At 42.3% G+C, this 12,632-nt stretch overlaps 1 protein-coding gene across 1 annotated transcript in view; it reads left to right on the forward strand.

The window, feature by feature from the left end:
• fgd1 (FYVE, RhoGEF and PH domain containing 1) overlaps positions 1 to 12,632 on the forward strand; it is a 64,040-nt gene that overhangs the window by 38,615 nt on the left and 12,793 nt on the right. The window contains exons 4-7 of the mRNA XM_060880881.1: positions 1 to 559; positions 2,485 to 2,723; positions 5,628 to 5,784; positions 9,773 to 9,911. The exon at positions 1 to 559 is cut by the window's left edge and continues 156 nt beyond it. Of these exons, the coding sequence (XP_060736864.1) occupies positions 1 to 559; positions 2,485 to 2,723; positions 5,628 to 5,784; positions 9,773 to 9,911 (1,094 nt within the window). The remainder of the gene's footprint in view (positions 560 to 2,484; positions 2,724 to 5,627; positions 5,785 to 9,772; positions 9,912 to 12,632) is intronic.

A 12,632-nucleotide genomic window follows, 5' to 3' on the forward strand; every position in this document is an offset into this window, starting at 1 on the left:
GCCTCTTTCGGGCGAGAAGGACCAGGACAAAGAAGCAGAGGAAGAGCAGGAAAAAGAGGAGGCGGTCAAAGAGGACGGGGAGGTACATGAGGACGTAGAGGAGGACGATAACGAGCTGGGAGCGTCCTGCTCGGAAAAGCGACTCTCGACAGAGTCCGGCTACGGCGCCTCTGACAAACTCCTGGACGCAATGGAGATAAGAGACCTCAGCCAATCGGAAATCCCCCCCGACCGCCTGTCCCTTCCTCCACAGCAAACGGAGGCTAAACTCGCCAATCGGGACAGCGGCATCGACAGCATCAGCTCTCCGTCTCACAGCGAGGAGCTGTGCTTCGCCGGCGACGACAGAGAGGTGTGCATGTCTCTTCCTCGCCTCTCCTCCTCTTCCTCGTGCGGTTGTGTGGACGGACCTGCGGGAGAAGGCGCCGTCGCTGCCGCGGAGGAAGGAACGAGGGACTCGGAGGGAGACAGCGATTTGGAAGAAGGGAGCGGGGACGAGAGCGAGAACGCCATGGCCATACAGCCTCAGCCCAAAGCTGAGAGACAGGACTCTGTCGAGGTGCGTTTGGTTATACAGCTGTAGCTACAAACATGTTTGTATTTTATTTACATATCCTGGGAATGTAAATGTCTGTATCGTGATTAATATCCAGGGTGTCAGTGGTTCAGTGCTTAAGGCTCTGGATGTCACTGTCGGGACCTTGTACAGTAGTGAGGAACCTGAGGAAGAACACGAGGAAGAAGCCTCGACAGAAACCAATCTTTAAAGAGAACCTCATCTCATCTGACAGCGATAAATCATTACTCTTCTATAACTTTGTATAACTGTATGTTCAAAAAGTGCAATCGCATAAGCAGGAAATTCATTCGTCATAAGATTGAATGTAGAAGTTATAAAGACTTCAATACATAACCGATAGTGACAACTTATTTTTATATCTTCTGAATTTGTGAAATACTCTAATATCCTTCTGTTGTTACTGACAGTTAAAAGAAACTACAGACACCAGTCTAACACCGTAGTACTCTAATAGCGGCGAATTCTTTGCTCGATTGTCGCCAGAAACGATCGATTGTGCTGAACAAGAAGTTAAAGGGAAGTCGTGTCCTAATGGTTAGAGAGTTTGACTCCTAACCCTAAGGTTGTGGGTTCGAGTCTCGGGCCGGCTACGACTGAGGTGCCCTTGAGCAAGGCACCGAACCCCCCAACTGCTCCCCGGGCGCCGCAGCATAAACGGCTGCCCATTGCTCCGGGTGTGTGTTCACGGTGTGTGTGTGTGTTCACTGCTGTGTGTGTGTGTGCACTTTGGATGATTTAAATGCAGAGAATGAATATGGGTCTGGGTCACCGTACTTAGCCGTACGTCACGTCACGTCACAGGTGTGACGTTTTTTCAAAGTTTCAGTTATTCCACCAGTGGTTTAGGATTCCTTCTATTTGTATGGTGCACTGTTGCATATTCCTCATCGGGTAGAGCACAGCAGTCAGACACGACTACAAACCAAACCAAACCAAACCAAAACAAACCACGCGCTCTGAGAGCATCTCGACGAGGTGTTTTGAGCGCGGTTCACCTGGAGCGAGAAAGCGAGTCGAACCCGAATCGACTCAATTGCAGGAAACGAACCAAACATGGCTTTTGTTTTGGGTTGTAGACACACAATGTCTTCTGGTGATTTGTACCAACAGACGAAAATGAATAAAAAATCAGCTAATTATATATCCATCTAATGATTTATTTAGCTCCAGCATCCTGTACTTCATGCTGATTTGTTTGTGAGCGCCACGCACTTGGCACAGGTTTGTTTACTTTTTTCCTGTCGCTGTATTTGTGAAACTAATAAATACAAGCGTAAAAAATTCCGCGAACGTTTTTAGCTCTGCACGCCTCCGTGCTTTCGCCTCAAGAACCAGCTTTGCATCACCAATCCTACCTCTTAGGATGTTCATATCTGTGACACAAAGCCCAAATATATAATATTTTCTTGACTTAAAAGCCTTAAAAGTCGGGATTTAGGTTACGCCCCCTGACCAGATAATAACAAATCGTTAAAGTCTCAACAAAGTGAAGTTCATCATCGTAGCGCAGAGGATTTAATGAATGTAAACGATCCTCCAAATCAACAGCAGCCATCTGGTTATTTTTGCTGCTAAAAAAAAAAAAATCAACGAGAAATCTAATCAATGTTCATTATGAACGTGTCGCTGCGCTGCATTCGCAGGGAATAAGAGTTGCGGATTTGATTGGTTTCCTGTCGAGAACCTCATCACATCGCCACCTGCACCAGCGATCGCAGAAACGGTCACTTCGGCAATGTGATTTTTTTTTTTAAATATTTGTTTTGGGACCTTCGGAGATTCTGCACACTAAAAAATGTCAAGCTTGCTGGAGGACACTGAGTTTTTACAACACTTTCAGACTGTCATTCCAGATGTCTAACAGATGTGTGTGTGTGTGTGTGTGTGTGTGCTTTGCCTTGCAGCTATCGGTTCAGCAGCGTGTGTTTAACATCGCCAACGAGCTCCTCCACACGGAGAAGGCCTACGTATCCAGGCTTCACCTTCTGGACCAGGTGTTCTGCGGGCGGTTGATGGAGGAGGCGCGAGCGCGAGGCTCTTTCCCATGCGAGGTGGTGATGGGTGTCTTCTCCAACATCTGCTCTATCTACTGCTTCCATCAACAGTTCCTTCTGCCAGCGCTGGAGAAACGCATGGAGGAGTGGTGAGTGAATACGGGCCTGGAGGCCGGGGAAGAAACAAGCCAGAAGGCACACTCACTTAACTTTCTTTCTAGCAGTAAAAGGTTTTGTATCACCGACTTTAAACATGGCAGAAAAAAAAACATGGTCTTTGAATTAAGGTCACCACTTTTTGATCTATACCAGGGGTCGGCAACTTTAAACACTCAAATGCCCCTTTTCCACCGAGGCAGTTTGAGTGCTGGTTCGGAGCCTAATTTAGAACCAGTTCTTTCTTTTTCGACAAAGCACCGGGTCTGAACCAGGAAAAGTGGTTCTTAAGTAGCACCAAAACGTTGCTGGTCTAGACTTAAGAACTTAAGACTTAAGAAAAATAACGTTATACACCCCTGGCCGTATTTGCAAGAAAGGTTTCTGTACATTGGAATGAAAGATTCTTCCTACCGGATGAAGTGCCTCTTATGCCTAATGAAAATCACTGAAATTTTACTTTTTACTTTTACTTCAAATACTTAAGTACATTAAATATCAGAAAATAACTTTTGATACTTAAGTACAGTAAATATCAGATACTTTAAGACTTTTTCTTGAGTAATATTCTAAAAGGTAACTTTCACTTCTACCGAAGTCTTTTTCTAGTACGATACTTGTACTTTTACTCAAGTATTGCTTTCTAGTACTTTATACAACACGGGTCTACATTCATATGAGCTTCATGTCCAAAAAAGCTGTCCAAAAACGCTGACTAAGACTAAATTAACATGCATTATTGTTGACGAAAAAAGACGAGACAAAAATGTTTTGTATAAAATAAAAACTAAGATAAAATCTCTCTTCGTTTTCGTCTACAATTGTCTCTGCTTTTTTATCAGCTGTTACGCCTTTAAAATATTCACAACGAGTTCGCGGCTTCGTGCTGTTGCTCAAGTTACAGGTCCGCGAAGCGGATCCCGCTTATTATATTGCTACCTACCAAATAAATCGATAATTTGACACAAAACGATGATTTAAAAAGGAGTTTATTGATTTAAAAACGATTGTATTGCTTCCTCTAAAGAAAATAGTGCGCTCCGTCTCTACGGTTAGAATCCTGTGTGTCCATGGCAACGCTCTGTTTTTCATGGCAACGGTGTGTTATAGTTCACAGCGAGTAATAAAGTAATAAAGTAATCAAGTAATAAAATAGTGTGTAGAAAGAATTCGTCCACACGCCGCTCAAAAAAATAAATAATTAAAATGAATAAAAATCCTGAGCGCAAGTCCACCCCTGGTCTAGTCAGGCTTTTTGTGTTAAATTATATTTAATTTATTTGAATTATATAATTGTGCATTATTTATTTCATGCACAGGCTCTTTTATTGTTCATGAGAGCTTATGTCCCGATGACCAGTCTTTGCATTACGAATAAAAGCAGTATCAATAAAGTAAAAAATGTGCAGTCAAGTTCCAGTGAAACATGTGAAACACTTTTTTACTGAAATGTTTATCAGTAATAATCTCAGTAATAATGTGTTATTTTAAAAAAAGACTACAATTTTTTGACTAAAACTAGACTAAAATTAAAAGACTTTTAGTCGACTAAAACTTGACTAAGATACCTTGAGTTTTCTTTTGACTAAAACTAGACTAAAACGACGAGACTTTTAGTCGACTAAAACTTGACTAACAAAAAAAGATACGTGAATGACTAAATATGACTAAAACTAACAAGGACATTTGGGACAAGACTAAAGCCCTATTCGGACGGGATTAGTTTTACGTGGGGACGTGGGGGTAAAGTAATTATTACCAGAGCTTCTCTGTGATTTTAGTCCCGTCCGAATGTGCCATCTCGGTAATCATTACGGACAATGTCAGTAAAGATTACGGCGACTTTAACCTTCTGTAAAAAGGTCCGGAAAAATGACCTCAGGTAATACTAATCCCGTCCGAATAGACCCGCTGTAAATATGTACGGTAAAATTCCGTCATTTCCTGTTTAAAAGTAGTTTTTGGCACGTTTTGCAAGCATGGAGGCACCATGTTGTCTGTTTGCGCACGTGATAACAGGAAGCAACGTCATACGCACATGACGACAAGGAGGTTACTGTGGTGCGTAAAGCGAGTAACCCTTCCCACTTCTGCTAGTTTTACTGAGATGTCTTGTCCCGTGCGAATTGGCCAATTAATATTACAGACGTCCTGAGGTAAAATTGCATTACTCTACGTCCCCACGTAAAACTAATCCCGTCCGAATAGGGCTTAAGACTAAGACTAAATTAAAAATAGGTGACGAAATTAACACTACACCATTGTGGATCGAGACGTGACAAAATCAGTCAGTAGTGAACTTGGACACAACAAAACAGGAGCAAATTCCATATTTTTGGCTTCTAGGAAGTCAGAGCAAGAACGGACAAATATTTGTAGTTGACTTCAGTTTGAAATGTGTGAGGAAGTTAAGGGACAAAGATGGATGTGAGGGAGTAATAGATGTAGGAAGAAAGGAAGGCTGTAGAAAGATTGCTGGAAGGCTGGAGAGAGAGAGAGAGAGAGAGAGTGTGGGGTTGAGAGTACAGAAAGTGGAACGGAGGTTAAACGTAGCCAAAGTAAGCACGAGTGTGAGAGAACAACCATCGTGTAAGAGCGAGAAAGACACCACGTCGGTGAGAAAGTGAGAGATCCCACTGTTTGCTGAATCAAACCACAGCTGCTGTGTCAGGAAAAACATTTCATCCAGTCGCTCAGTCTTTTCATTCTCTCCAACAAAAACGTACACGTTATTCCACGTATTCCCACACGACCTCCTCGCCTGATGGGAACGAGGAGAAACCTCAGGGCGTTCCTCTGTGGTGAGAAATGTGCGAGGTCGTGCACACGTGACGAGGGTTCGCTCGTCTCCCTGTACGACCCCGACTTGACTCTCGGCTCTCGACCTTTATTCTCAGGGACGTGAACCCTCGGATCGGGGACATCCTTCAGAAACTGGCTCCCTTCCTGAAGATGTACGGCGAATACGTGAAGAACTTTGACACGGCCATGGAGTTGGTGAACACCTGGATGGAGCGCTCGTCGCAGTTTAAAGCCATCGTTCATGACATTCAGGTACGTCCGGGCCAAACCTACGAGTCGCCTTCTTTTGGTTCTTGTTGGGTTTTAACGTGTTTCCACTGATGTTTATTAGATTTTAATATGTCACAGTGGTCTCCTAGATACTATATCTCCTGCTTTCTAATGGGCTTTGCTCTGTATCTGCTGTTTGTAGGGAATGCTTCTGCTTTCTAATGAGTTTTATTGTATTTCCCGTCGGCCTTAGAGCGTTCTAACGGGTCCTAATGGTTTGAATGTGTTTTTGCTGGAGAATTCTATCGGCTTCCATTTCTATTGAACTCGTTTCTGCTGGTCGGAGAGGATTATTGAGTTTTAATGTGTTTCTTTTGTTCGTAAAAGAGAATCCTAATAGGTTCTAATGAGTTTTATTGTGTTTATGCTGGGCTTGTAGAGATTTCTAATGGTTTTTGGTCGTCTGCTTGTGGAATTCTAACGGCTCCTAATGGGTTTAATGTGTTTCTGGTGGTCTCATTTTAGAGATTTCTAACGGGTTTAATGCATTCCTACAGTACAGTACGTGGTCACAAGGGGCGGTTCTAGGATTTTATCTTTAGGGGCTTTAGTCCTCAGTGAGAATTTAAAACAAGAAGAGTTTTATATTATATATTATATGACTACATAGTAAGCCAAAAGTTATGGTATTATTTAAAATGGCAAAAGTGGACACCAAAATTTTATGCATGATGTAATGATGCCGGTCTCGAATCAGATCAGTTCATGTATGTGTGCATTCTCTACAAACAGTGTGTCCAATGAATGCAGTCATTAATATAAAAATATTCACAAGACAAAGAACAAATCATTAAATGTTATTTTTATTTAGTATTGATCGAATTGTTTGCATTAATATTTTGTTTGTGCTTCAACTCTGGTAATAAGAATAGTGACATTTCACTGCTTTTGGTTGCCGTCTTTGCGGCTTTCAGCCGATTAACGTTATAGATAAACGCCTCCAGCTCTGACCGACTCTGTGCTTCTCTGTTCAAATAAAGCAGACAGCTGAAGACGCAATTTTGAAAGACTAAAACGCACGCGCATAAAACAAAGTAAAAAAAATCGCTCTTGGTTCAAACTGATGAATAATTTTCTTTCGCAACGACATGTCCTGCATTTTAACTTAATTTTTATTTTTGAAAGTAAAAATTATACTTATAATTTTAGGGTGAGGGGGGGCACGGTGGCTTAGTGGTTAGCACGTTCGCCTCACACCTCCAGGGTCGGGGTTCGATTCCCGCCTCCGCCTTGTGTGTGTGGAGCTTGCATGTTCTCCCCGTGCCTCGGGGGTTTCCTCCGGGTACTCCGGTTTCCTCCCCCGGTCCAAAGACGTGCATGGTAGATTGTTTGGCATCTCTGGAAAATTGTCCGTAGTGTGTGATTGCGTGAGTGAACGAGAGTGTGTGTGTGTGCCCTGTGATGGGTTGGCACTCCGTCCAGGGTGTATCCTGCCTTGATGCCCGATGACACCTGAGATAGGCACAGGCTCCCCGTGACCCGAGGTAGTTCAGATAAGCGGTAGAAAATGAGTGAGAGAGTGAGAGTGAGTTTTAGGGTGGCTGAGATCACAGACAGGGGGGTTGAAGCCACCCTAAAAAAGGTCTAGAACCGCCCCTGGTGGTCACCACACTGGGTTCTAGAGTTAAAATAAAATGATCCTGTAAACATGTTCAGAGTGCCTTACTACACCTCTTAGGGCTTGCTGAAGCACCGGTGGATCAGCTTGTACAAAACCTATTAAAAAAAAAAATCTTTGGAATCTGATAAACAAGAGATTGCGCAACAATACAGCCTTTTCTTTGCCGATCTGATAGATCATCAGTATATCTGAGAGAAACAGGAAGCAGGGTTACATACTGTACAGAGCTACATTTTATTTGTAAAAAAACAAAAACACCAGTTTCTATGAATTCCTGTGCTCCTTCTTTGAAAGGCCTGGAAAATAATCCTGTGTTTTGGCGCGTGTGGGCGGACGGCGCGGATATGAGAGCATACTCTCCTCTGCGGTTAGTGGAAGAGGGGCCTTCTGTTAAACACTCCACCGGTCTGGGATGAGTAAGAGCATTACACGTTCTGCAGATGTGTGAAAGACGTAAATTCTTGCCAACCAACTCCGTCTTTCGCGCAGTTACAGTATGACTGGTGTTAATTAGAAGCCACCTTTACTTCATTCACACCCGTGCTTAAAAAAAGCACGTACTGGATCCGATTAACGCAATTTAAAAAGTCTCGCACAAAGAAAAACGTCTGACATTTCGGCGCCCGGCTTCGACTGCTTTCAGTTAATTAATGCAGTATGTTGTTAGAAGTGTGTTTTAAATCAAAATAACGAGTGTGCCAACATCTCGTCAACACATCCTCATGACCTTTTCAGAAGATTTTTAGATCCACGAATACTAGTACAGTAATAATACTACTACTACTAATAATAATAATGGCTTTATTATGTACAAACATAAACAAGTAGGGGGGCACGGTGGCTTAGTGGTTAGCACGTTCGCCTCACACCTCCAGGGTTGGGGGTTCGATTCCCGCCTCCCCCTTGTGTATGTGGAGTTTGCATGTTCTCCCCGTGCCTCGGGGGTTTCCTCCGGGTACTCCAGTTTCCTCCCCCGGTCCAAAGACATACATGGTAGGTTGATTGGCATCTCTGGAAAATTGTCCGTAGTGTGTGATTGCGTGAGTGAATGAGTGTGTGTGTGTGTGTGCCCTGCGATGGGTTGGCACTCCGTCCAGGGTGTATCCTGCCTTGATGCCCGATGACGCCTGACGCACAGGCTCCCCGTGACCCGAGGTAGTTCGGATAAGCGGTAGAAGATGAGTGAGTGAATGAATGAATAAACAAGTAGGCGTAACAAGAACAAAATGTGGTAGCTGTGGTAGGGGATGTGGTAGCTCAGTGGTTAAGGTGTTGGGCTACTGATTGGAAGGTCATGGGTTCGAACCCCAGGTCCGCCAAGCTGCCACTGCTGGGCCCCTGAGCAAGGCCCCTAACCCTCAGTTGCTCAATTGTAAGTCACTCTGGATAAGGGTGTCTGCTAAATGCCGTAAATGTAAATGTAAATGTAAAATAGGTGATAATGTAAGAGCCTTTTCATTTTATAAAAGCAATAAAAATTTCCAAAAGGATGGAATTATGCATCTTTATAAACCCTGAAATAAACCTGACATAAACGTACATAAAGGCTTAAAAAAAGCTTGTACGTACTGTACGTAACGACACGACAGCTGTCAATAGAAATTAATTCATTCATTTTAATTCCAAGACCAAACTCAGTTAAGCTCAAGGCAAGCAGCGCAACATGTTTTGAAGCTTTCTGGTCTGACATTAGAGTGTTATGAATGTTATGACCACTTGACATGACTTTGGAGCGTAGAATATTTCTCGCATGTATTTCTGATTGTAGGAGTTTTAGGGATACGACTATGGCAGTGCCATGAAACTATTAAAGTGCACTTGAGTAAAGTGAATGTTATTTCTAAGACTTTTATTAAAACCTATGACAATGCCATGACGCTATTATAACAGCTTTATGCATACGCTACATTTTTTTTTTGCCCTTTATGTCTTGACACTGCGCTGACAGAGTTTGTTTTCTGGTGCAGAATTAGCATTAGACGGTTTGGATAGTTTTCGTGTCGTATTGTTGTATCGCGTCGCATTGCAAGACTCTGTGAAAAGTGTAATAATACCCTTATGTCATCTTAAATCTGTAGCTTGACTCAGGTGTTGTGTCAAATTGATGATAGAATTCTTTATGTTATATGATAACTGTTGAAATATGTCATTTTAACTGTTTACGTCATTCTTCTCTTAGGCTTGTGTAGCCTTATAAACACTGATCTTAAGAATGTGGTGTAGTACAGCTAGGTTATGTGTTTCATCTGTTTAGTACTAGCATTCACTCTCTGACTGTATTCAGGAGTTCATACATATCTGTTTCTTGTTGGTGTGTGTGTGTGTGTGTGTGTGTGTGTGCGTGTTCAGAAAGAGGAGATGTGCGGAAACCTCACCCTACAGCACCACATGTTAGAGCCAGTACAGCGGATCCCTCGGTACGAGCTCCTACTGAAGGACTACCTGCACCGGCTGCCTGAGGACGCTGAGGATTTTAAAGATGCTCAAAGTGAGTGTGTGTTTGCTTGTATGTGTGTGTGTGTGTGTGTGTGAGAGAGAGAGAGAGAGAGAGAGAGAGAGAGAGAGAGAGAGAGAGAGCAAGAGCGAGAGTGAGTGCTCTGTGTTTTCTGAGGGCTCCTTTAACTGCTAACCGTAAACAGACCTCCATCTGCTTTTACTGGAGGTAGCTGTAACTTTGAGACCTTCGCTGTTTCTCTGTAACCAGAATGCAGAGAGTCAAGCTTGTGTCCCTGGGACATCTTTTCTTCTTTAGTTAGCTTCCATGGACAGGAGAGGAGCTGCGTACTTGACCTTCATGCAGAAAAACCCAGCTTGGGTGCAGGTTTAATGCAATTAGGCCATCCTTAAAAATATTTTGGTTTGCAGTAACAGTAAAAAAAAAAAAAAAAAAAAAAAAAAAGGGTCGATAGGTAGGTCTATATATATTTTTTTAAGTTTCAATGTAAAAATAAACCATTACAATTTTGGTAATGGTGATTACGTAGGTATGAATTTAAACAAATTAGCATATCGTGACGTCACTGACTGGGTCTTCAACCCGTGCCTTCGGGTCGAACACACCGTTCACATTTCTGTTGTAAAAAGAGAAACATTGTGCAGGAGTGTTATTTGCTGTTATGCGTGTGAGTCCGAAGCTGCAGTTGCTGTGTGACGCGTTCCAAAAAAAAACAAAACAAAAAAAAAACCTGGACGCGCTCCGAGAGAAAGCCGTTAAAATCAATTTCCTATTTTCGTTTTCGAAACTTGTGTTGGTTGGTCCAATCGATTCGTGCAATAGATTTTCGAACAATAGATTTTGTATTAGTTGTTTGAAGAGAAAAAAAAAACTAGATTTGTAAAGTTTGTCGTGACAAACTTTGATGTTGTCTTTGACGGTGCAAGTATTCGCAAAGGCCGGTGCATTTTGGAGGCGAGTGGACATAAGGGACAGTGTTACTTTTGGGAGTAAGTAGACAGAAAGCTAGGGTGCCAAAACATTTGGAGGTAAGTAGAGACGAGCATGTGACATCATCCGAATACTCTTGAGGAAGTTCCCCTCATTGTTCTGAGAGTTTTGATATGTCACATGTCCATGTTGTAAAAAGTTTTTTGATTTTGCATATTTTGGGGGCGGGGCTGCGGGACAACCGGAAGGCCAGTCGGTACACCAATTTAAAAGTTTGTTCAGAGTATCACCCTAAAGGAGCTGGCCGAGTTTGGTGTAGATAGTTCGAAAGCTTGTCGAGTTTTAAACCTCCAAAGTTTATAATGGGAGTCTATGGGAAAAAACGCCATTTTGAGACCCGGTACCGGAAGTACCGGTACTCGGATCGCTAAGAAAAGTAATAGCAACAAACTTCAGACCAGGTTCTACAACATATCCGAATTTGGTTCATGTGGCTTGAAAGCCCTAGGAGGAGTTACTCTTGATAAATTTTTGTCTAAGGAAAACAGAATGTTGGCTTCTACAAAGCCAACATAAAAATTGGTCGGTTTTAACGCAAATTTACAACCGGCAAGTCGGTCGGACTTAAAGAAAAAAAAAGAAAAAATTTGAGTCAGTCCTAAATTGACAGGGTCGGTCGGGTTACGGCAAACAAGAATATTTTTAAGGATGGCCTTAGAAAATTACAAAACAATAACGTAGCTAATAACGTAGCTAAGACAGACCTGCTAGGCGTCTAAATAGAGATCGACGATAATGGATTTTTCAGCAAGGTTTCCTGGTAACAGCTTCGATTTAAAGTCGGTGCAAACATGCAGACGAAAACAACAAACCTTTATTGCTCGTATGAACGTATGAATGAACGGTTAAGGACTGCACTGTCTCCTGTATTTCTCACCTCGTCGGTTTTTTTTCCAATAGGATGTTTGCACCCGCATTTGGCTTTAAGAACAAACTGAAAACAGTTGCCTCATATTCTGTGGAAATGCTGAAATTACAAGTCTATAAATCTGTTGTCGTTGTAAACACACACTTCAGACCCGTCTTTAACGTTTCAGTAGAATCAAGGCACCTTCGGAGTATTTTAAACCTTTTTTAGCACTTTCATTCTTTTGGTCTCGTCAGGAACACGAGAGCGAACGAGTGTTTGCCTGAGCAAGAGTTTTATTTGGCTGGAGAGAGAGTAGATTAACGTCAGTATTTACTGTACTTCTGAATAAACGCTTTTACGAGACAACAGTTAGTTACGACAACAACTCGTTATTTACGATACGGTTCTCGACTGCTAATGTTTTTATTACTAATATTATTACCGCTACTTTACTGTCACTGCTGTTTAATTCTAATAGCACAACTGTTTACTACTAATACAACTACAAGTACTACTACTGCAGCTACAACTACTAATACTGCTATTCAGTTCTGTTCGGTTTTATTTGTGTAGCGCTTTTAAAAGTGGACATTGTCTCAACGTAGCAGCTTTACAGAGCATAAGAAACTTTATGTATACTACGATTACAAAAGTTCATGATCGATATTAGATTAGTATTAAATGTGTTTGTATTTATTCCCAGTGAGAAAGCCTGAGGTGACTACAACTATTAGCGTTATCATTACTACTGTTCCTCATACTACTGCTACATTTACCGCATCGGGCACACGCCCTTATCCAAGGCGACATACATTTTATCTCATTTTATACAGCTGAGGGCTAAGGGCCTTTCTCAGGGGCCCAGCAGTGACAGCTTGGTTGACCTGGGGTTCAAACTCACAACCTTCTGATCT

Source organism: Tachysurus vachellii, chromosome 11, assembly GCF_030014155.1.
Source record: "Tachysurus vachellii isolate PV-2020 chromosome 11, HZAU_Pvac_v1, whole genome shotgun sequence".
In the NCBI taxonomy this organism is placed as follows: domain Eukaryota; kingdom Metazoa; phylum Chordata; class Actinopteri; order Siluriformes; family Bagridae; genus Tachysurus; species Tachysurus vachellii.